The sequence below is a fragment of the Bufo gargarizans genome, chromosome 8 (genome assembly GCF_014858855.1).
Source record: "Bufo gargarizans isolate SCDJY-AF-19 chromosome 8, ASM1485885v1, whole genome shotgun sequence".
NCBI lineage: Eukaryota > Metazoa > Chordata > Amphibia > Anura > Bufonidae > Bufo > Bufo gargarizans.
The window spans coordinates 136,208,993-136,234,631 of record NC_058087.1 but is presented as its reverse complement, the minus strand read 5'-3'; the positions used below and the strand labels follow the sequence as shown (position 1 = coordinate 136,234,631).

The 25,639-nt window shown below is 43.0% G+C and overlaps 1 protein-coding gene across 2 annotated transcripts in view; it reads right to left on the bottom strand.

The window, feature by feature from the left end:
* LDAF1 (lipid droplet assembly factor 1) overlaps window positions 1-25,639 on the bottom strand; it is a 60,304-nt gene that overhangs the window by 15,766 nt on the left and 18,899 nt on the right. For both annotated transcript variants that reach the window (XM_044304103.1, XM_044304104.1), the window contains exon 3: window positions 18,694-18,862. In XM_044304103.1, coding sequence (XP_044160038.1) covers window positions 18,694-18,862 — 169 coding nt within the window. The remainder of the gene's footprint in view (window positions 1-18,693; window positions 18,863-25,639) is intronic.

The window sequence follows — 25,639 nt, the reverse complement described above, 5'->3', positions numbered from 1 at the left end:
AATTGTAGTTTTATGCAGACTTGTTGCTAAGGGCTGAATCTTATTAAATATTGGGTAAGTCAGTCTAAGGCCTCTTTCAGACGGGCGTTGCGGGAAAAGGTGCATGTGCGTTGCGGGAACATGCTCAATTTTTCCGCGCGAGTGCAAAACATTGTAATGCGTTTTGCACTCGCGTGAGAAAAATCAGCATGTTTGGTACCCAAACCCGAACTTCTTCACAGAAGTTCGGGCTTGGGATCGGTGTTCTGTAGATTGTATTATTTTCCCTTATAACATGGTTATAAGAGAAAATAATAGCATTCTGAATACAGAATGCATAGTAAAATAGCGCTGCAGGGGTTAAAAAAAAAAATTGAAAAAATTTAACTCACCTTAATCCACTTGATCGCGCAGCCCGGCATCTCTTCTGTCTTCTTTCTTTGCTGTGTGCAGGAACAGGATCTGTGGTGACGTCACTCCGGTCATAACATGATCCATCACCATGGGTAAAAGATCATGTGATGACCGGAGTGACGTCACCACAGGTCCTTGTCCTGCACACAGCAAAGAAAGAAGACAGAAGAGAAGCCGGGCTGCGCGAGCAAGTGGATTAAGGCGAGTTAAATTATTTTTTATTTTATTTTTAACCCCTTCAGTGCTATTTTACTATGCATTCTGTATTCAGAATGCTATTATTTTCCCTTATAACCATGTTATAAGGGAAAATAATAATGATCGGGTCTCCATCCCGATCATCTCCTAGCAACAGTGCGTAAAAGTTGCACCGCATCCGCACTTGCTTGCGATTTTCACGCAGCCCCATTCACTTCTATGGGGTCTGCTTTGCGTGGAAAACGCACAATATAGTAGCATGCTGCAATTTTCATGCAACGCACAAGTGATGCGTGAAAATCACCACTCATGTGCACAGCCCCATAGAAATGAATGGGTCCGGATTCAGTGCGGGTGCAATGCATTCACTTCACGCATTGCACCCGTATGGAAATCTCGCCCGTGTGAAAGAGGCCTAATAGTAACTGATTCTAGAATATCATGTTAGTGGTAACTGCATATATGAAAATTTAAATTAGGGTCTAAATGTGACAGTTATCCTTTAAACGCTAGTGTGAAAGTACCCTTACTGTAACCAATGAGCACTTTTATTGTGAAAGCGCTCATTAGTACAGGAGGACCAGGGGCGGCGAGTATGATGTTGCTAGCGCTGGCAATACTCACCACTTCCTGGTCCTCTTCTCCAGGAGCCGCGAGAAGCACAGGATCCTGACAGTGTACAGCTTCAGGATGTTGTGTGCGTAGGCATGTGCTATGACCTGACGATGTACTACTTCCTGATGCAATGCAGCGCTGGATTAGACTGCTTCTTTTAAAATGTATTTCAAACTCTACTACAAAATAAGATCATTTTGATGAATGACATGATGAATTTTCGTTTTTGTGTTCTCGTTTTTTTATCCCATGCTTTTCCAGAGCCATAACTTAAAAAATTAAAATAAAATTCCGTTCATATAGATGTATGAGGACGCATTGCATATTATGTATTGGGAGGCTGAAAATTCCAAATGGGGTGGAATTGGGAAAAAATGCAATTCTGCCATAGTTTTATTTGTTTCATTTCCCATATTTAATAAAACTAAACTGTTATGATTACAGCAATACAAAATTGATAGTTTTTCTTGTGTTTGATTACTGAAAAAATAAAAATAAAAATTGTGAAAAATATTTTTCTTGCATCGCCAGAAAGTCTGACCCACATAACTTTTTATACTTCCATCTACAAAGCTTGTGAGGGCTAATTTTTGGTGGGGCGATCTAATTTTTATCGATACATAGAAACATAGAAACATAGAATGTGTCGGCAGATAAGAACCATTTGGCCCACCTAGTCTGCCCAATATATCTGAATCCTATGAATAGTCCCTGGCCCTATCTTATATGAAGGATAGCCTTATGCCTATCCCATGCATGCTTAAACTCCTTCACTGTATTTGCAGCTACCACTTCTGCAGGAAGGCTATTCCATGCATCCACTACTCTCTCAGTAAAGTAATACTTCCTGATATTACTTTTAAACCTTTGCCCCTCTCATTTATAACTATGTCCTCTTGTAGCAGTTTTTCTTCTTTTAAATATTCTCTCCTCCTTTACCGAGTTGATTCCCTTTATGTATTTAAAAGTTTCTATCATATCCCCTCTGTCTCTTCTTTCTTCCAAGCTGTACATGTTAAGGTCTTTTAACCTTTCCTGGTATTAACCATTTTGGTGTTTATATAACCTTTTGATAACCTTTTATTTAAGTTTTTTTTCGAGGGGGAGATAAAGTGAACCAAAAAAATATTTAAAAAAATGGCGAGTTGGCCATTTAGATTTTTTTTCTGTTACACCATTGGGGATGGGATACATACATTTATATTTAATAGTACAGAGATTTTGGAGTATGGCGAAGTTTATTATTATTATTTTTTTATCGCTTATTTTTACTATGGGGACGTACTGTTTTGATAACCTCAGATTCTTCAGAGGGACACGGGTTATCACAAGGAACAAATGGCTCCCCTGATCAACCATGCAAGGACGCCATTCGGGCCCCAGGTGTGTGAAACAACAGACATCCAGGTGCATTTTGAAAGAGACAACATGTACCATACAGGTACGTGCATGTCATTAAGGGGTTACATTAATTTGGGGCACCTAGAGCACCAAAATGCCTTATCCTAGCCCTGGGCAGAATGCATCATTAAGTACCCAAGGTGCAAAGAATGAACTATCAAACTGTCACTATCGTTTACCGCCACAGATAATTCTGGATAAAAAAAATACAATGTGACTGCTGTGATTGTAAAATAGAAAACATAAAAAGTGAATTATTCACTGCATAAAGGTGAAGTAAGGACAATGAAGGAGTCAATATGTGTTGCAAAAGCTATCACGCTGCTTGTCTAGCCACTGCCATTACTTGTTCTAGGCTCCCAAGGTAATTATAGGAACGCAATGTGCAGAATGCGAATGAGTTCCATTAATCTTGGTCACGTTCATGCAAACCAATGTTTTAAATCACCTCATGGTTATTTGCATAAGGGTACATTCACATGACCGTGTGTAATCCTTTCCGTTTTGCGGTCCGTAAATAACGAATGGATCAGCATCTATTCCGCAAAATGCGGAACGGATGCGGATAAAATAATACGGTTGTGTGAATGTACCCCAAGTTACACCTAGGCACACTGCTTTCTTGGATTCATGTCAGCTAATAATAAGCATATTTGTATATAGGGTTAAGCATTGGTCCCAGATCCCACAGGACACCTTCAGAGGTCTTGTGAAGTCCATAGGCTCGACAGGTCAGACCTGTTTTGTTTGCATGAAGGGGACCTACTCAATAACATTATGGCTGATCGGTATACACACAAAACATATACAAAGCTCATTTCAACATGACAACTTAAATAAAAATAACAAAAAATAGTGCATTAAAAACCAAATAAGAATGGTCAGTATTTCTTTTTTAATTGCAAACTATTTCTTAGCTAAATTTTAGTTTTCAATGATGACATTTCATAAAGAATATCAGAACTTCTTTATGAAACATATGGAGCAGTTTATCTGTGAAATTACTGAATATATAAATATATTGTGAGAAGATTATTACCACATAGGACATCTGTTACAAAAAATGCATTCAAGAAACTGTGAAAAACAGATGTAAGTACTAGGAACAAACAGCATAACAAGAAAAGCTTATAGTGTGCGGAGTAACAAACTATATTGTATATGCAGTGACCCAGTGGACAACTGCTAAAGGGTCAATATTGCAATTTACGGTTAAAGTGGTAATACTTTAAAATGTTTAGCGAGATATTTTTTTCACTGTGAATCCCAAATAGTGATATACAGGTGCATCTCAAATTGGAATCATAAAGTTAATTCAAAAAGTGAAACTCATATTATATAGATGTATTAAACGTGTGAGTGATCTATTTCAAGCATTTATTACTTTTAATGTTGATGATGACTTACAGCAGGGATGCTCAACCTGCGGCCCTCCAGCTGTTGTAAAACTACAACTCCCACGATGCCCTTCTGTAGGATGATAGCTGTAGGTTGTCAGGGAAAGATGGGAGTTGTAGTTTTGCAACAGCTGGAGGGCCGCAGGTTGAGCATGCCTGACTTACATCTAATGAAAACCCATAAGTCAGAATATTATATAAGACCAATTAAAAAAATATTTATTTTTTTACACAAAAATGTTGGCCTACTGAAAAGCATGTCCAGTGTATGCACTCAGTACTTGGTCTGGGCTCCTTTTGCATTAATTACTGCAGCGTGGCACGGAGGCGATCAGCCTGTGGCACTGCTGTGGTGTTATGGAAGACCAGGTTGCTTTGATTGCGGTCTTCAGCTCATCTCCATTGTTGGGTCTGGTGTCTCATCTTCGTCTTGACAATACCCCAGACATTCTCTATGGGGTTTACTTAAGGCGAGTTTGCTGGCCAATCAAGCAAAGTGATACCGTAGTTATTAAAGCAGGTATTGGTACTTTTGGCAGTGTGGGCAGGTGCCAAGTCCTGCTTGGCTGCACCACCATAAAGCTTGTCAGCAGAGGGAAGCATGAAGTGCTTTTAAATTTCCTGGTAGACTGCTGCGCTGACTTGATATAACACAGTGGACCAACACCAGCAGATGGCATGGCTCCCTAAATCATCACTGACTGTGGAAACTTCACATTGGACCTCAACAGATTGGATTTGTGTGCCTCTCCACTCTTCCTCCAGACTTTGGAATCTTGATTTCCAAATGAAATGCAAAATCTACTTTAATCTGAAAACAGGACTTTGAACCACTGAGCAAGAGTCTAGTCCTTTTTCTCCTTAGCCCAGGACCCTGGATCATGAGTGGCTTGTGACAGTTGTAGACCATGTCCTGGATAGGTCTGTGTGTGGTGGCTCTTGAAGCAACGACTCCAGCCACAGTCCACTTTGTGTGAATTTCCCCCAAATTCTTTAATGGCCATTTCTTGACAATCCTTTCAAGTCTGCAGTTATCCCTGTCCCTTTTGCACTTTTTTCTAGCACACCTTTTCCTTTCACTCAACTTTCCATTAAAGGGATTGTCCGATTTATGAAAAAAAAATTAACCACTATAAATCTGATGGGCAGTGTCAGGATTCGGGGACTTAGATTCAGGAGGAGAGCCTGCAGGGCCACGCTGGACGTCCCTTTGTCAGCACTCCTTCCTGAAACTAACCAATCTTAGGTGCCACCACGCGTCATATCATATTGACGAGACACCTTTGCATGAAATAACACCTAAGTACACGCTACAACTGCTAGCATTCACAGGGCTAATAACTCAATATAGGTAATGCTTCTTCTAAGGTCATGGAATCGTTAGAACATAAGAAGACTCCTATTAAAGTTAAGTTTTAACCCATAGGATATCAGCGGCGTACATGTACGGCGCTGGAAACTGGGACAGAAATCTCAGTGCTGTACAGCTATGGCTCTCTGATCAGGCGGGCACAGGAGCTGCGCCCGCCCGATCAGCTGCAGGGGTCCAGCAGTCACTGATAGCCAGACCCTTGCTGTATGCACAGGCATCGGTGAAAACACTGATGCCAGCGCATTAACCATTGCACTGCCACGATCAGCGCTGACGGTGGCACATGCGGTATCCCGCCAGGTACGGGGTGTCTATGGGGTCCCCGCACTGCTGTGACGGGGACCCGATGGCAGGGAAGGCAGCCCTATACCTTCCTTAGGCATTGCGTCTGCCTTCCGTGAGAGCCTCCGAGAGCCAGCCCCCTGGATCTCACAGGCAGGAAGCTGTAAGGGTATTACAGCGAGTAATAAACTTACAGCCAATGCATTACAGTACAGAAGTATTGTAATGCATTGTGAAGGGGATCAGACCCCCAAAAGTTGAAGTCCCAGAGTAGGGCAAAAAATAAAGTGAGAAAAGAAGTTAAAAAAAAAAAATGTTTACAACAAAATCTAAAGTTGCAAGTAAAAAAATATATACAGTACAGACCTTCTCATTCAAAAAGTTTTCTTTATTTTCATGACTATAAAAATTGTAGATTCACACTGAAGGCATCAAAACTATGAATTAACACATGTGGAATTATATACATAACAAAAAATATGTCATATTCTAGGTTCTTCAAAGTAGCCACCTTTTGCTTTGATTACTGCTTTGCACACTCTTGGCATTCTCTTGATGAGCTTCAAGAGGTAGTCACCTGAAATGGTTTTCACTTCACAGGTGTGCCCTGTCAGGTTTAATAAGTGGGATTTCTTGCCTTATAAATGGGGTTGGGACCATCAGTTGCGTTGTGGAGAAGTCAGGTGGATACACAGCTGATAGTCCTACTGGATAGACTGTTAGAATTTGTATTATGGCAAGAAAAAAGCAGCTAAGTAAAGAAAAACGAGTGGCCATCATTACTTTAAGAAATTATGGTCAGTCAGTCCGAAACCAAGTCTGCCTCAAAATCTTTGTATGGAAATATCTTTTTGGATAGTCACCTTAGCAATTTCATATTACCTCCATCCACTCCGTCCAAATGTCCCGCACACGTGCGTACTAAACATGGAGAAGGTAATGGTAGGTTAGCTGCAGTTATCTAATTGCTCCCTGTTACTGAGCTGGGATCGATTTGTTTTTAAATACCATGGAAGCATATACGTGGCCTAAGTTCTCAGGAGAAAGCATGTGGCTCAAATATGGATTTGTCCACTTATTTCTTCCATGTATATTGCAAGATAGGGGTTTCATGTGTGACCTCGGCTGGAAAGGATACTAGCCTTTTCATGACCCGTCTAATGGTTCTGGTCTGTATCACACTGGTATCTGACATCTTCACACTTTATTATAGGGCTCTGGTCTTCTGTGTTGTTCCATCTTACAGAGTAAAAAAAAAAAAAGAAGATATTTACCTTGTTCTGTTTTGGCCCTTTGTTTACATGCAGTTGCAGAGCTGGGGGAGCGTGTTACAACATTGTAAGGTTTTTTTCATGAATATTTGTGGGTTTTATTAAAGACTGCCTTTCCTCTCCCCCTGCTCTGAAAAGGGAGTGAATAAAATTGTGGGACTACAAGTCCTAGCTGTACAGTACAATGACATTGCCGATATTCAGGATCTTCCCCTAACTGTTCTTGTGCAATGCTCTGCAGACACTTCTTTCAGCCAGCAGAAGATTACAGAGGAGGGAATTCCTCCAGTCTTCGTCAGCTCTGTGTTTGCAGGGTGAGGAGGGAGGGAAGATCCTGTGAACAGCATTTATTTCCTCAGTGCCTGGAAAAGTGGAAACCCTGCAGCTGCTCAGTATATGAGGCAGAACCTCCAACCCGGAGCCTGTGCTGCTGATGGTAGAAGGGGTTAAAATTTTCAGAACAATCCAGGTGGAGGGGAGACACAGGGCAGACAGCTCAGCCAGCAAATCGGGCAGTGCAGGGGGCAAGGCTTGTTGCTCCACCCAGCACAGCCTACACAGTGACATGCAGTGCACAGAGGCAGACTTGCTCCCTCCTGCTGCCTCAGGCTTGTGCACAGATCATCATCAGAACAGGGAAAGAAGCGGATATCACAGGTCATGTTACGCTTAGCTAACTAGGAAAACAGGGCCACTGTAGATGAAGTAAGTGAATTGAAGACCCCTTTAATTTGCTTTGTTAGAAATATACAGAGAACAAAAAAATAATTTGGATAACCCCTTTAATATGCTTCAATACAGTGCTCTGTGAAAAGCCAGCTTCTTTAGCGATGACCTTTCGTGGCTTACCCTCCTTGTGGAGGGTGTCAGTGACTGTCTTCTGGACAACCGTCAAGTCAGCAATCTTCCCCATGAATGTGTCATTTAAAGGCTTAGGAAGCCTTTCCAGGTGTTTTGTGGGATTAACTGATTAGAGTGTTATGCTATTAGTCTACAATACTGAACTTTTTCACAATATTCTAATTTTCTGAGATACTGCCTTTTAAGTTTTTATTAGCTATAAGCCATAATCATCAACATAAAAAAAAAATGCTTGAAATAGATCACTCTTTGTGTAATTGATCCATATAATATACGAGTTTCACCTTTTCAATTACTAAAATAAAATAAACTTTTTGATGATATTCTAATTTATTAAGATGGTCTAGTATAGGAAGGAAGGAGATAGTTAGAACTGACACCCTGATGAACGGGCCCCACCCCCCTCGTTAGGAATCTTTGCCCAACAAGCCTAGAGGAAGGATGTGCATGTGTGAACTAGGCCTAGTCCTGGGAACCTTTATCCCCGAGACTGAAAGCTGCCAGAGAAGCAACCGAACTGAGAGAAAACCCCTGAGAGAAAGAGTACAGACATCCACAGATGGTTGAGAACCACTTAAAGGAGGTGCTGGGACAGAGAGGATTACTATCATCGATACCTTCTATATACAACTTTTGGGATAGACTTCCTTTGTCATATACCTCAATATTGGGTCTACTGCTCAGTAAAGAGATACTTTCTTTATTATAACCAAACAGGCCTGGTCATTGACTCCACCATTCATCTGCTGACCCCTCCAAAGTCTGCCCCCAAAAGTCCAGGGTGTGCCCCAAGGGAAGAAAGGATGAAATGTCCCAACACCACACGCTCGACCCAAGGAGTGCTAGAGGGAGAAGGATTAGCAGCATGAGGACTACAACCACCCTTATTGCTACTGCCACCACTCCCATCCTCTGCGCCGCTCCTGTGGCCTGGTTTGCTGCATATAGTAAAATAGGAGAACACAATAATGACATTACAATAAATTTAGAAATTTTGTGTGACATGTCACTTTAGGAAAGCATAAAGCATTACAATGAAATACTGTAAATAAAAGAGAAGTAATATGGATACATAATCTGATTGCCTTGGGATACAGACACTTGGCTGTAACATGGTTCAAATATCTGCAACCAGAAACAGGACATAGACATGTGAATGAAGCCTAAAAGAGAAAGCAGAAGCACGGAAAGAAGCCAGAATTGGCAAAACTGGAGTTGGATAGAAAGATACTGTAGACATTATCTATTATGTTGTTTTACTTAGCAAGTATAATTGAAGGGGGGCAGGAGCTGTGTTCCCTCTAAGCCTTGGCAGCTGCTGAGCGGGGTCAGCTCAGAGCTGGGCACAGCGCCAAAGGTGGGCGATAGGAAAACCTAAGATAATTATCACATTAAAGAGCATACAGTGTAATCCCTGCGCCATGCTTTGTAATATACACTATAATTCATACACCATGCTGTACAGAATACATTATAATCCCTGCACCATGCCGTACAATATATAGTATAATATACATTATAATCCCTGCACCATGCCGTACAATATAAAACATAACCCCACAGTGTAGGTGTTATACTGTATATTGAATGGCATGGTGTATGGATTATAATGTATATTGTATAGCAAATGTATGGAGGTTACACCATGCCGGACAATAAACCCCTGTGGGATAGATAGATAGACCTATACACAGACTATACCTATACACAGACTATACCCATGTACATATATACAGCCTACACCTATGTACAGTCTACACGGTGTAGACTTTATATAGGTATAGACTGTATATCGGTATAGACTGTACATACAGTGCTGCCCATAATTATTCATAACCCTGGCAAATTTTGACTTAGTTACTTTTATTCAACCAGCAAGTAATTTTTTGACAGGAAATGACCTAGGTGTCTCCCAAAAGATAATAAGACGATGTACAAGAGGCATTATTATGGGGGAAAAAAAACATTCCTCAGCTTTTATTTACATTTGAGCAAAAAGTATCCAGTCCAAAATTATTCATACCCTTCTTAATAATCAATAGAAAAGCCTTTATTGGCTATTACAGCAATCAAACGCTTCCTATATTTGCAGACCAGCTTTTTGCATGTCTCCACAGGTATTTTTGCCCATTCATCTTTAGCAATGAGCTCCAAATCTTCCAGGTTGGAGGGTCTTCTTGCCATCACCCTGATCTTTAGCTCCCTCCACAGATTCTCAATTGGATTCAAGTCTGGGCTCTGGCTGGGCCACTCCAAAACATTAATGTTGTTGTCTGCTAACCATTTCTTCACCACTTTTGCTGTGTGTTTTGGGTCATTGTCATGCTGAAATGTCCACTGGTGCCCAAGGCCAAGTTTCTCTGCAGACTGCCTGATGTTGTCGTTGAGAATCCTCATGTATTGCTTTTTTTTAATGGTGCCGTTTACTGTGATTAGGTTCCCTGGTCCATTGGCTAAAAAATACCCCCAAAGCATTAGGTTCCCACCACCATGTTTGACAGTGGGGAAGGTGTTCTTTGGGTTGAAGGCTTCTTTTTTACGCCAAATGAAGGAAACATCATTGATCATTGTGATGAAACAATTCAATTTTTGTTTCATCTGACCATAACACAGAAGTCCAGAAGTCTTCTTTGTCCAGATGAGCTTTTGCAAAGGCCAAGCGAGCTTTTGTGTGCCTTATCTGGAGAAGTGGCGTCTTCCTTGGTCTGCATCCATGGAACCCAGCAGTGTGCAGTGTCCGTTGGATTGTCTGCCTTGAGACGTTGTCACCAGCAGAGCCCAGATTCACCAGGATGGTCTTGGTGGTGATCCTTGGATTCTTTTTCACCTCTCTAACTATCCTCATGGCCAGCACAGGTGTCACTTTTGGCTTCCGACCACGTTCTCTGAGATTTTCCACAGTTCGGAACATCTTGTATTTTTTAATAATACTTTGCACTGTTGCCACTGGAACTTGAAAACATTTAGAAATGGCCTTGTAGCCCTTTCCTGACTTTTGAGCAGCCACAATGCGCAGCCGCAGGTCCTCACTGAGCTCCTTTGTCTTAGCCATGACTGTCCACAAACCAACTGCAGAGAGCTGCTGTTTTTCACCTGTTGAGTTGATTAAAACAGCTGTTCCCAATTAATCAGGGTAATTAGGATGCTTTAGAACCCCTTGTGTTCCGCAGCTGAATGCCCTCCAGGTCTGTCCCCAGCATACTTATGTAGGAGGCAGCTCTAAGTCTCAGGAGTCTAGCTTCTAAGATGGCGCCGCCAACGCCGCCTCCACGTTGCCTCTCCCTGTGCATTGCTGCTCCTCCTCTTCGGTCAGAAAAAGAAGGAGGAGGCAGCAGTAGCGCAGGAATATGTGGTAGGCGGCGCCCCTCTTACCACGCACACAAAAGGAGGAAGTTTGGCAACTGTGTGGGCATTTTGCAAGCAGGGTGAGCGGGTGCTGAGGAGACTTATTAAACTGGTGAGCGGGGCACAATAATTGCTGCGCTGCCGCTCACCCGCGCAGCTTTGAGGGAACACTGGCCAGGAGGGAAGAGGACGGGAGTAGTGGTATAGGCAATAATTGTGGTAGTGGTTCTCACAGTGGCAATCCTCACTCAGGTGCCCCCTGGGCTTTGCAGTGAAGGAGTGGCGTAAATGTTCTTTCCTTGGTTTAAGATCTCCTGCCTGGGGTAAGGTGGCTTGCCCTTGGTGTTGGTGGGTTTTATGGTGCCATGTAGGACTCCCTTGAGGTACCGGACAATGCTATACTGTGGCAGAGCAGGTGGTGATAAAGAGCAATGCTGAAGCCAGTTTTGGTATAACTAGTCAATGGATCTTATACTGAATGAATGTGGTGCTTGGCACCAGGGCCGTCTTTGCCAAGGGGCAAAAGGGGCAGCTGCCCCGGGCCTAGTTGCTCCTGGGGGGCCCAAGGCAGCTGCCTCTTGAGCCCTGCTAGCCACTGCCCTGGGTGTCAGGCTGTCAGCTACACAGGGGGAGCTGCCATGCCATGCCTGCCGGCACTCCAGCCAGCGTAATGTGTCTGTGAGAGCTGTGATCTAGGACCTTAATGACATCATCACCATGTGACCAGTAACCTAGCAATATTACTGGTCACATGGCTATGAGGTCATCACAGGTCCTTGAGTGTTGCTGGAGAAGTTTGCCTTAACTGTGGAGCTTTTTTTGTGAAGATTACATCAGGAAAAAGTGACAGGTGCTATTATGCTAATGCTAATATACTGTAAACTACTGTATAGTGGGGTGCTTTATACTGTGTGGGAGCCTGTATACTGTGGGGGGCTGTATACTGTGGGGGCGCCTGTATACTGTGGGGGGGCCTGTATACTGTGGGGGGGGGGGGCGGGCTGTATACTGTGAGGGGCGGGCTGTATAGTGTGGGGGGCCTGTATAGTGTGGGGGGCCTGTATACTGGGGGGCTGTATACTGTGTGTGGGGGGGCTGTATACTGTGTGTGGGGGGGCTGTATACTGTGTGGGGGCCTGTATACTGTGTGTGGGGGGGGCTGGAGTGCTATACTGCTGTACTGTATACTGTGGGGGACTGTATACTGTGGGTGCTGTATAGTGTGGAGTGCTATACTGCTGTACTGTATAGTGTGGGGGGTTGTATAGTGTGGGGTGCTGTATATGGTGAGGTGCTATACTGCTCTTCTGTATACTGTGAGGTGTTGTATACTGTGGGGTGCTGTATACTGTGGGCTGCTATACTTCTCTACTATATACTGTGGGGTACTGTATAGTGTGGGGTGCTATACTGCATACTGTGTGGTGCTGTATACTATAGGGTGCTATACTGCATACTGTGGGGTGCTGGGGTGCACTGTAACACTAGGGTGAGCTGAGCCCTGGTCTCCTTCCTGCAGAGCGGTGCCCACTTCCAGCCTGAGCCCAGGTGCCCAGAGCACTGATCCTGAGCCGCTGGAGTCTTCAGAACTGGAAGTATTTACAGTCATTCACTGTACTCTACCAGGTGTGTGGATTTTTTGTGTGTGTGTTGTGGTGGAGGGCGTGATTGCCTGCTAAGGTGTGGGAAGGCGGGATCCAGGGGGCCCAAGTAATTTTGCCCAGGGTCCAATCAATATTAAAGACGGCCCTGCTTGGCACATATATGCACTTGTAAGAGTAGGCACAGTCTTTAAATATTACATCAGATAGATTTTCTCAAGGCTGTATATAGGGGCACAGGGCAGGCTAATGCTTCTCTCAGAGTCCCTTTTCCAGATAAACCATGCAATCCTTCCAGTTTGGCTAAAAGGGGCACACGTGCACGTATTCTCTTCTTCAATTTGTAATTCTATAATACCCAGCTGTGGGATGTAGTTCTTTAAGAGATGGCCAATCTGTCTCCTCAGTATGGAAGGGAGCCTGAAGCTTCTAACCCAACCAAACTGCAGTCCACAGCCTATATACATGCTTTTTCTTCACTGGCTTGTATTTTCCCAGCACTCTTCATTATAATGGCCACTCTACCTTCTGCTAGGCTCACTACTTCTCTGCCTCAGATGCTGGCACTTGCTTCTGTCTCCTTCATCCAGTCTGCTGGATGATATTTGCCCCTTATTGTAACTGCTGCTATCTCTGAGCTTGCTCCTCTCCACCTACTACTCACTTAAGGAGGGTGGGACCAGCCCACACCTAGCAACTGGATCTAAGGGCTGACCAATTAACCCCTTACCCCCATATATATACAGCTTTAGGGAAATAAAGTGTTTATATAGAATCATGAACCCCTTGGCAGCAACTACTGAGTCACTGCATAATCCTTCATGCACACATTTTAGCAGATAGCATTCATTCCTATAGAGCCACACACATCCATATTTTTGGCCGAGCCACATGGCTGTTTTACAAATCATACAACATATCCCGCTCTGTTCTGCGATGCGGATGAAAATAGTCTTTCCTATTGATGGGAGTGAGAAAATTACAAAACCCACACAGAAGGTATCCTCAGTTTGCAGACTAAAATATATGGACACGCTGTGTGCATGAAGCATAATAACAACTTTTAACAGTTTGGTTTTGGATTGTGTGGAGTTTTTATGCCAGTAGATTGAGTTGTATGGTGGAGATAAGTGAGCATTCTGAAAAAACCTACAGTAAATCTATATGAATTGTAGTATTAGTCATTACTCATAACAACATAGCAGTGTGATTCCATTGTGTGAAAATCATAGGGGAAAATCCAATGCCCTTGACTTTGATACAAAAATTGTTGAGCTGCAGTCTCAAACTGTTGCAAAACTATAACATCCAAAATATCATGCTGGGGGTTGTAGCTCTGCAACATCTGGTGAGTCACAGGTTGAAGATTACTGTTAGAAAGATTTATAAAGGCACATTTCAGAACATAGTTTATCTTATGGAGTGTCTGTCAGCAGCTTTTAGGGATCAAAACTGCTGACAACACTATAGAGGTGAGTGGCGCAGACATACCTAGAGTAATAACAAAAGAGAAAGTTAGTAGGTGCACTTTACCATGGCTCAAAATACAAGCCCAAACACAATGCGACAGCACTCTGCAAGCATAGAATATATGAACCAATGCTATATTCACTATATAAAATGAATAGGAGATACTTAACAAATATGAGGTCACCTTGTCATGATGGGTGGGCACAAACATCTTTTTTATTAACTCTTTCGCTACCAGCACCGTACAAGTTTCAAACAGCAGAGACCGGCGGCTAATGACCGTGACCGACAATCACGCCGTTCATGGTCATTAAAGCCTTGAGATGCCGTGATCCTAAAGGTTAAACATTTTCAGAAAATAAAATGGTGCAGAACAAGGAGTACAGATATGTAGATATGTATCAGGTGCTGGGCCCAAGCAAGCAATAAATGGTCAAAGACCCAAAGAACAAAACGGTAGGGTTCACCATTGAAGAAGGAAGGCAACTTGAAGGAAAGGAGAATGAAGGGGTAGAAAAAGAGAGAAAAAGATACCCCACCGTCCTGCTCCCTTCAAGGGGGAAACATGGCCTCACTGCAGATCCCCAGATTGCCTGTAAGAGTGATTTCACAATCACTCACCTGAAATGAGGAATTGTCTGGAAAGGCCTGGAAGGTAAGGTAAGGAGTCCAATGGAGACAATCTGGAGCACTGGAGAAGCGGAAGCAAGCAGTGTCGAATATCAGTCCAGGTTGGTAACAGGTAAACACAGCAGTTTTAGGATAAGGCAAAAGCGTGGTCAGGTAACAATCCAAGTTCGGTAAACAGGTAAACACAGCAGTTTGGGAGGACGCTCAGGAGCTAGATAGAGGCAGGAAGCACAATAATCTGGCAAGGAGGGAGTGACAAGGTCTGGTTTATATAGGAAGTTCCAAGCTGTGGCTGATTAGGTTAAACGAGCAGGACGGCAATACAATTGAATCTAATGCACTGGAAGAGCTGAAGGACCTGTAGTGACATCACAGGTCATGTGACCAGCAAAACAGGCAGTGGTTGACAAGGACCTGCGATGATGTCACCATCATGTGACCAGTGCAAGAGAGGACGGTAGTGAAGAGAAGAAGCTGTGGGGAGGTCTGCTACATGAGGAGAGGTAAGTGAAGGGAGAGGCAGAGCACTGCTGGCCGGGAGTTGAGGTTATTTCACTGGGACTGTATGTTAGGGCTGAAGGGAGGTATGTGACATGGAACTGTGTGTTGGAGGTGGCCGGGGAGGGGGTCATGTTATTTACATGGGACTGTAGGGGGGGGGGGGGGGGGGAGAGCACGCACTCACACGGCCAGGCAGTTCCGTTTCCATAGTGAAGCAGGGAAACCTCTCTGCTTCCTGCTTCACTGATCTACAGAGCTCCCCCTACTGGCCCCACATCGCGCTGCTGGCTGTAGGTGGAGAGCTGAAAGCCAGGGAATCTGCCTCCTGTCATCAGGGAAGAAGGCAACTATGTTTTGTTTTTTTTCTAACGCTGCAGACTGGGGGAAGGGGAGGGGGAGTGTTTTATGGGCACAACTAGATCGAGGGGGCACAAAAGTTGACATCTCTACTGAGGGGCACCTAATCTGCCATAACTAATTTGAGGGGGCACCTAATCTGGCATAACTACTGTGAGGGAGGCACATATGAAGGCATAACTACTGTGAGGGGGCATGTAATCGGGCATAACAACTGAGAGGCACATATGTGGGCATATCTAATGTGAGGGGCACAATCTGGCATAACCACTCTGAGGGGGCACATAACCGGGCATTACTACTGTGGAGGGGCACATAATCGAGCATTACTACTGTGAGGGGCACATAATCTGGTATTACTACTGTGAGGGGACACATAATCTGGCATTACTACTGTGAGGGGACACAATCTGGCATTACTACTGTGAGGGGACACAATCTGGCATTACTACTGTGAGGGGACACAATCTGGCATTACTACTGTGAGGGGACACAATCTGGCATAACCACTCTGAGGGGGCACACATCTGGACATAACTACTGAAAGGGGACACATTTGGCATAACTACTATGAGGGGGCACATATCTGGGCATAACTACTGTGACAGGAACAAAGGTGGGCATAACTACTGTGAGGGGCCACAAGGTGGGCATTAGTACTGTGTTGTTGCACTTAGGGGAAATGTCCTAGATTACCCTGCTGTACATTGGCCTGGCTCAGTCTTACAGGGCAGCACAGCGCCCCCTGCTGGTGATTTCACAGGGGCAGTCACCATCCCTTCCTTATGTAATTATTTTTTTTTTCTCACCACAGGGACCTTGTTCTGGATCCAGCGGACATCACGCCGATGCCAGAGACACCCTGGATAAGGTAGGACCAGATTTTATTAGGACTGGGTGAGTGTAGCCATGCATAAGGCTTAGGGCTCTTTAACACGAGCGGATCCCGTGCGGGTAATCCACTGCGTGAAAGACAGCCAAGCCCCGTTCCGGACAGCAGAGACACGAAGCAATAACATGATTGATAATGCTCCGTGATCTTTTTACTACAAAATCACAGAGAGATAAAGTTGTCACCATGATTTTGTAGTAAAAAGATCACAGTCAATCATGTTACTGCTCCGTGTCTTTGCTGTCCAGAATGGGTCTTGGCATTCACTCACGCAGCGGAATAGCCGTACGGAAAGAGCCCTTAGTAAGAAAATCTGCAGTTTTTTTGCAAAGATGTTTGCACTGTGGCCCATAACACTATAGTTACAGCACTGGTAGGGGATGTAGTAGAAGAGGGGGGTGGAGGCAGGTTGGGGGGGGGGCGACGGGGAGGGGGCCCCATGGATCAGTTTCGCACGGGGGCCCCATGGATTGTGTGTACGCCACTGACCATCTGCGTCCGTTATGAACGGACCGGTTGTATTATCTTTAACATAGCCAAGACAGATCCGTCATGAACTCCACTGAAAGTCAATGGAGGACGGATCAGTTTTCAATTGTGTCAAAGAGAACGGATCCGTCCCCGTTGACTTGCATTGTGGGTCAGGACAGATCCATTTTGCTACGCATCCCATGGCGGAAAGAAAACTGCAGGATGCTGCAGTTTGCTGTCCGGTATGAGAACGCAACCAAACGGAACGGATTGTATTTTGGAGCATTCCGTTCTGTTCAGTTACGTTTTGTTCCCATTGACAATGAATGGGAACAAAACGGAAGCGTTTTTTTTTTTCTGGTATTGAGCCCCTATGAAGGATCTTGTTAGTGTAAAAGTAGCCTTATTTCTACTAAGAGCACTGTGGGGGGACTTATTACTACTGAGGGGTCTGTAGAGAGCTTTATTACCACTGTGGGAACAATAGGGGGCCTAATTTCTACTGGGGGCTCTGTGAGGGTATTATTAATACTGGAGGGCTCTTCTACTAATAGGGGCACTGTTGGGGAGCGTTATCACGGTTGGGGGCACTGTAGGGGGGCTGTATTACTAGTGGGGGCATTTTTTGGGGGCATTATCACAGTTGGGGGCACTGTAGGGAGCAGTATTACTAATGAGGGCATTCTAGAAGGGAATTACTATTGGTGGGACTATAAGGAGCACTATTACTATGAAGGCACTAATGTTTCTTCAGGATAGTATTTGGGGGTATTGGGGAGCACAGCAAGCAGCAGGATAACACTGATAGGACTCCAGGTTGGGAGATGATTATAGAAATGTGAAGAAGCTAAGATGTCTGTGTGTCACACTCAGCAGAGACGAGGAGCGGCTAAGACAAGTTGTCTGGACCGAATGGAGAAGATAATGACAGAGAAGATCTACATTGGAGGTGACGTCACCTGGGAGGCCCTGGATGTGAGAGGTATGTGCTACTGTATAGCAAGTACAGAAAAATGCGGTGTGCGGGGGGGGGGGGGACTTAGAGCACTAGGCCATATTCATTGGGGCTTGGGCCCCGGATTTTTTGAGACCCTAGCAACGTCCCTGCATATAGCATTAGTTAATTTATTGTATGCTTGCAGAGTGCTGTAGCACTGTGTTTGAATACCTAGAGTGCTAGTCAAGAAGGTTGCATGAATAAGAAATCCAAATTTTAATCCTCTAGTGCCGTGACCCTTAAGTGCCTAGAAAGCAGTTCCTTTATGTTCAGAGGCCTTGGCTCTTTGCATGAAGCGCTTCCCCACCCCTCCCCTCTGCTTTGAGTGACTACTCTAGTGGTCTTCATATTGGAGAAGAGTACATTGATTCCCATCAACCCAATGACTCCCAAATCAGCATTTCCTTGAGCGGTAACTTGAAGATTCTCAATCCTAATGTAACAGGGCTCCAGCATGCTGTGAACACTGAAGTATTGCTATGTGGCAGTAGGACTTTTGAGCCCCTCAGGTACCAGGGCCGGGTGCAGCTGCTAGATACCTCTTATAGCAATATAAAAAGGTATTACAAAAGACATATAAAATAAGTGTTTGCTATAAATTTAGCAAAACAGATAAAAGCGAATGTAAAAGTCTCTCACCTTCTAATATTATTACTCCAAAGCAGGCAATTACTGCTGTTCCCGCAATTACTGTCAAAAATAAGCCAACTGGGACAGCAGACAGTGCAATAAAAACCAGGAGTGATAGAGAGAGGAAGGGACGTTCCTCCAAGTACTTTCCTGCTGGAGAGTTCATAAAGGCAACCACCTAGAACAATATGAAAGAAGATACAATAAAATAAAAATAAATAAATAAATACAAAAATAACAATAATCATACGTAAAGAGGTTGTCCCATAATGAATATTCTTTATAGTTAAATCCAGCCGAATAGGAACACGAAATACTAATACAAATATTTTTGGGGTAATGTTAGTATAGCGTCACCTCCTGCTTCTATTGAAAAGCCTTTCTGTGTCCACCTCAGCAAATATGATGAGACAGCGTTCCTGTATTTTGTGTACCAGCAGTGCACAGAATAACATACAGTTGCAAGAAAAAGTATGTGAACCCTTTGGAATAATATGGATTTCTGCACAAATTGGTCATAGATGAAGATCAGATTACATTTTAAGTCACAACAATAGACAGTCACAGTCTGCTTAAACTAATAACACACAAAGAATTAAATGTTACCATGTTTTTTATTGAACACACCATGTAAACATTCATAGTGCAGGTGGAAAAAGAATGTGAACCCCTAGACTAATGACATCTCCAAGAGATAATTGGAGTGAGGTGTCAGCCAACTGGAGTCCAATCAATGAGATGAGATTGGAGGTGTTGGTTACAGCTGCCCTGCCCTATAAAAAACACACACCAGTTCTGGGTTTGCTTTTCACAAGAAGCATTGCCTGATGTGAATGATGCCTCACACAAAAGAGCTCTTAGAAGACCTACGATTAAGAATTTTTGACTTGCATAAAGCTGGAAAGCTGGAAAGGGTTATAAAAGTATCTCCAAAAGCCTTGCTGTTCATCAGTCCATGGTAAGACAAATTGTCTATAAATGGAGAAAGTTCAGGACTACTGCTACTCTCCCTAGGAGTGGCCGTCCCGTAAAGACGACTGTAAGATCACAGCGCGGACTGCTCAATGAGGTGAAGAAGAATCCTAGAGTGTCAGCTAAAGACTTACAAAAGTCTCTGGCATATACTAACATCCCTGTTAGTGAATCTACGATACGTAAAACACTAAACAAGAATGGATTTCATAGGAGGATACCACAGAGGATGCCACTTCTGTAAAAAAAAAAAATTATTGCTGCACGTTTACAGTGAAGTATGGTGGTGGGGGCATCATGGTTTGGGGCTGCTTTGCTGCGTCAGGACCTGGACGGATTGCGATCATCGAAGGAAAAATTTATTCCCAAGTTTATCAAGACATTTTGCACGAAAACTTAAGGCCATCTGTCCACCAGCTGAAGTTCAACAGAAGATGGGTGTTGCAACAGGACAACAATCCCAAGCATAGAAGTAAATCAACAGAATAGCTTAAACAGAAGAAGATACACCTTCTGGAATGGCCCAGTCAGAGTCCTGACCTCAACCCGATTGAGATCCTGTAGCATGACTTCAAGAAAGCGATTCACACCAGACATCCCAAGAATATTGCTGAACTGAAACAGTTCTGTAAAGAGGAATGGTCAAGAATTACTCCTGACCGTTGTGCACGTCAGATCTGCAACTACAGGAAACGTTTGGTTGAAGTTATTGCTGCCAAAGGAGGTTCAACCAGTTAGTAAATCCAAGGGTTCACATACTTTTTCCATCTGCACTGTGAATGTTTACATGGTGTGTTCAATAAAAACATGGTAACATTTAATTCTTTGTGTGTTATTAGTTTAAGCAGACTGTGATTTGTGATCGTCTATTGTTGTGACTTAGATGAAGATCAGACCTACTCTTCCACAAGATGAGAAGCTTAGTGGAATAACCTTACCAGGTGAGAACATAACAGAAAGTAAACAGGAGAAAATCTTGCCTCCATTTTCAGTGGGGTGGTCTGAAAGGGGTGGGGATCATTATTATTATTATTATTATTATTATTATTTTGCAGACAGGGAAGAGGGAGGATGTTCCTGCTGTGGCCAGTTGTCTTATAGCCAGACACTGGACAAAGAGAATAAGGGAGGATATGGCAGAGCTCCTGGGAAACTTTTTTTTTTCCTCCTTTATTTTTTATGTAATAAGAGATTAAAGAAGAAAGATCTGGTATTATTTTCTTGTTTTATGCTTATTTAATATTTAGTGAGTCTCCATTCCTATTTCGGTTTCATGCATTGTTTTACAATGACAATTTACTTACAGAGCCTAGACCTGAGAACATTAATCTTAGGAATATTACTGTATAAATACAATCTTGTTGTTTATTATATTCATTCTAATCTTTTTGATCCATGAATAGAATTACAGTGAAGACTGACCCCGACAAGAAAAAGGAGCAGAATGGGGAGTGAAATTTATATTCAGAGTTTGTGTTAAGGCTCTTTTGTAAAAGGTACAATAAAGAGCATTATAATAAGCACACCTTGTACAAAGGAACTACAGCAATTCCAGTATTCAGCAAAAATATTGAATCGAGTAAAAGAGTTAGAAGAAAAAACACTCATATCAAGAGAGAACTTGGCAGCATGAAGAATAAGCAAAAGTCCCGGTAATAGTTCTGGAAAATAATAATTAGACTATTTTTCAGATTTACATAGCTGCCTTCAGAATTGTCGCGCTTAGTCGTCAACAGCATTTGATATCCTTTGCAAATCTTCTCTATATCCCCAGATAATTTGCAAAAATCCCTAAAATATTATATAATTATAAAGTTATATATAATTGCATTGCATACGATAACTATTTCAAAGTGTAGGGTAAAACTGATGCATTTTAGTTGTATTATCTAAATCAAGATAATTCTGCTTACTATACCTCACTTGAAACACAGCCGACAACTTAAAGACATAATCACTGCACAAGTACTAGTATTAGTGACATAGGCAGCACATCCAAAGGTATGGCCACACGGCAGAGCCGTAGAGTTGCTGATGCACAGCTGCGGAGCAGTACAGCTATGAAAGCTGCAGTAGTGCTCAGCAACCTCATCACAAGCAGATTCTTTTTTCGCCATTCATGGTTACGGGTCACAGAGTAACCTTCAAAACCGCACGTCCAATAATGGTGAACCGTGCAAAGTGCAAAAACTATTAGCTTGTGCAGCAGCAGCTCAGGAGGAGCAAGTGGAGGATAGGAGTGGTAGTAGCTCTGGCACTGATAGCTTTGCACACGGAACACAGTGGCAGTCCTCACAACGATACCCTCCTAGGGCTGTGCAGTTATAAGAGGGTGCACTTTCTTTTCTCGGGGCAGACCCTGTTGATGTGGCTCCTGCCTGGTGGTAGTTGGGCTGCCCATGGTGTTAAAGGGGTTGTGTCATGTCAAGCATTGGTGGCATATCGCTATGACCCACATCTATCTCTAGAACAGAGCCCGCAAAGTGAAGGAGAGCAGACTGCGCATGGGTGGCCGCCCTGCATTCATTTCTATAGGGCATCTAAACATAGCAGAGCACGTCACTCGCCTATTTTCGGCAGTACCATAGAAATGAATGGAGGGCGGCTAGTCGTACGCAGTCTGCTGTCCTTCACTTTTTGGGCTCTGTTCTAGAGATAGGTGCAGGTCCCACCTCTGGGACCCCCACCTATCATACATTGGTGGCATATCCTACCGATATGCCACCAATGCTTGACATGACCCAATCCCTTAAAGTATTTTGGCTTTGTGCAAAGCAGGAGATGTAGGTGCAGTGGGCAATGGATGATGGAGGGGTCAGCAACCAGGCCAATTGTAGCTAACATATAAGTCTCTCTTAACTAATGTGCAGAATAGGAGTAGTAGTACAATCAACAGTATCAAGGTACAGTTCTTAGATGTTACACAGAACTTCCTTTTGACAACAACTGAATATAAACAGCCACAATAATGACAGGTGTAGTAATCCCTGAGCTCTTTCTAAACACTTTGTAGAAAGAGTAGTTCTGCATAAAAAAAAAAGGTTACGTGAACCCGGCCTAACACGCACAGCCTTGCGATCCTAAACAGTCTTTGGATTCCCTCAGGAATTTTCCTCTGTACAGGAATCATGTTTTTTGTTTTTTCTTGGAGTAAAGTTCTCTTTCCTTGCTTTAGTTTCATACATGGACCAAGCATCTGCTTTCCTCACAATCAGAACCCAGAATGAACTGGCTGATGCAGTCCTAACTAGACAGCACCTCCCTCACAGGGGAAAGCTAGTCTTCCTCTGCTGAGTGAGCACATAAATAACTTAACAGTTTCCCCTATAGACAGCTTTTGGGAATACAGAGAAAACACAATACAACGCATTAGCTCTTTTAGTAATGCACCAAATTAACCATTTGTAGTGGAACTGTTCTGGGATTCTGCACAATGTTAGTTGAATACTGTGACGAAACCAACCTCGCCACTGGGTGGTGGAGAAGCCTGGCTACCAGCCTCTTGCCTCAGGATTATGGCCTATGCTAACTTTGAAGGAGAAGACAGACCGGCCGCACAGCTTAAATCTGTGGAACTGTTTTGAGCAGGAAAGCCATGCTTGCGGCCGGCCAAATGTGACTTCCATGGAATTCGGGAACCCCTGCTTGGATATAGGTGGCTTTTGGATATGTTGTTCACCCAGATCAGAGCTGTAATGTATACATTATGGGGATATGTGGGGTTTTGAGGTGTTTTCTGTGTTTTGGGAAAAATGTGTGGTTTCTGTCTGTGAGTAATTAAGTTAGCTCATTATGTTGGCAATTGTATTTTGTTGATTGCGTCACAGACAATGCCAGTGTGTTTGTTAATTGTGTCACAGACAATGCCATTGTGTTTGTTGAATAGGGTTAATTTTGTGTTTAAACTGTACAGGATTGGCTGCTACGTCATGTCCTCAGTATGTCATGTGTATATAAGTCAATGCTGTGTGTTCAATAAAGAGTTCCTGTTTTTACCGTTCATCATGTTGAGGCTGGTGTTTGGGTAACTGATCAACACTGGGGGGATTGATATATGCTGAAGATTTGCTATACTTCCCTGGCTATAACTACTAGCTCTTGTAAGAGCTGTTCTTGCTCTCTGGATTTAGGAGAGGTTCACCCACTGGAACCTGGAGCCTTGTCGTAGGTCCAGAGTGGGTAGGAGACGGCGAGACCTCAACCAAGCTTCGGCGGTTCGTGGGGTCTGCAGCACTTACGGTGTCAAGTGGAGTGCTTGGAGTCCTCGGGAAGCACTAGGAGCATCTATCGACGGAGGTACCCGGTCGGGTGCCAGGATATCCGTTACAAATACTACTGTGGCATGCGTTTTTTTTTTTTTTTTTCAGTGCAGTGTTTCCAATGGGGTAAACCCCAATAGGTCATACTTTATATGGATTTATTTATGAAAATAAATTCTTAATTGAAGGAGAAACAATCCTTTTAAAAAGAATGGAAGGCACAGAGGAATTGAATAGGGTATCAGTAGTAATAGGTCAGAGCAACTGGACTTACTGTATTTTTTTCTTGAAGACGTTTTAATAGTCATCCAACTGGTTTTCTCAATTAGAATGACTTTCACAAGAAATGTCTAGCATTAAATACTGGTAACTCCTGTTTCAGTCATGGAGGTAAGATGTTGATTGCCTTTTCACGAATGAAGCTGTTAAGTGTGATTAAACTGCCTTGGTATATGTGTTAGAACAGCATTGTAAATGGCAGATAATAGATGTGGCACCCCTTAACCTCTATTCATGCTTTTTTTTCCTCATAAATAGATTCTTTCACACCTTTTTTTAACCAGACACAATGCAACAGCACTCTGCAAATATAGAATATATCAACTACTACAATATATTTACCTTATAAATGAATATGTGGTACTTAGGAAATATATTTTGAACAAAATCATTTGTGCCCATCCACCATGGCAAGTTGACCTCATTCTTGGATGGGACCTACCCTATTTGATACCTCTCTCTGTGCCAGCTGGCCTCAATTCAAGGAAAGCAGGTTCCACATGAACGTATAGGTCAGCTAAGAGTGCATTATGAAATGGAGACAGCCACACATCTAATGCAAACTGCAAAGACAAAAAGTCAGCACATCCTGCTAAATCAAATAAGTGTGCATTGCCATGGCTGAACCTACAAAAGTAAAAAAAGATATATATTTTGAAAAATTTCACCTGTTCCCATGCACCATGGCAAGGTGACCTCATTCTGGATGATTTAAGAGGCCAGCTGACACAGAGAGAGGTATCAAATAGAGTAGGTCTCATCCACAATGAATTCACCTTGCCGTGATGTTTGTGCACAAATGATTTTGATCAAAATATATTTGCCAAGTACCTCATATTCATTTATATAGTAAATATAGTATAAGTCCATATATTCTATGTTGTGCAGAGTGCTGTTGCATCGTGTTTTCTTTTTTAATAGTTTTTTTTTTTACTTTTGTAGATTCAGCCATTGCAACAGATACCTGCGCACTTATTTCATTTTGTAGAATGTGCCAAGTTTATCTTTTAGCTCTTTTGAATCAGCCCTCCTCTATGCCACTTACAATGCTCTTCTAACACCTCTCCCAAGGCAGTTTAATCACACATAATAGCTTAAGTCATGCAAATCCAATCAAGATCTTACCTTCATGACTTAATGCTATAGATTTCTCATACAATCCATTATAATTTACAAAGCCAGTCACACTACTATTACTGATAAACCATGACCTGGATGCACGATAACCTTCACAGACGAATTGACTAGGGCTTAGTTAAGAGGTGGGGCTTATTTAAGAGGGTGGCTTCACTCTGCATACTTTCTGTTTAGGAAATATCAGTGGAGGGAGGATATTGAGCCAGAGTTAGCTCAGAAGATAGTCACCAAGAGAAGAGTTTACCTCTTGAGAGAAAACAAGTTCCCATAAGCAGAGCAGAGACAGTATTCCAGCTAGACAAAAGAGC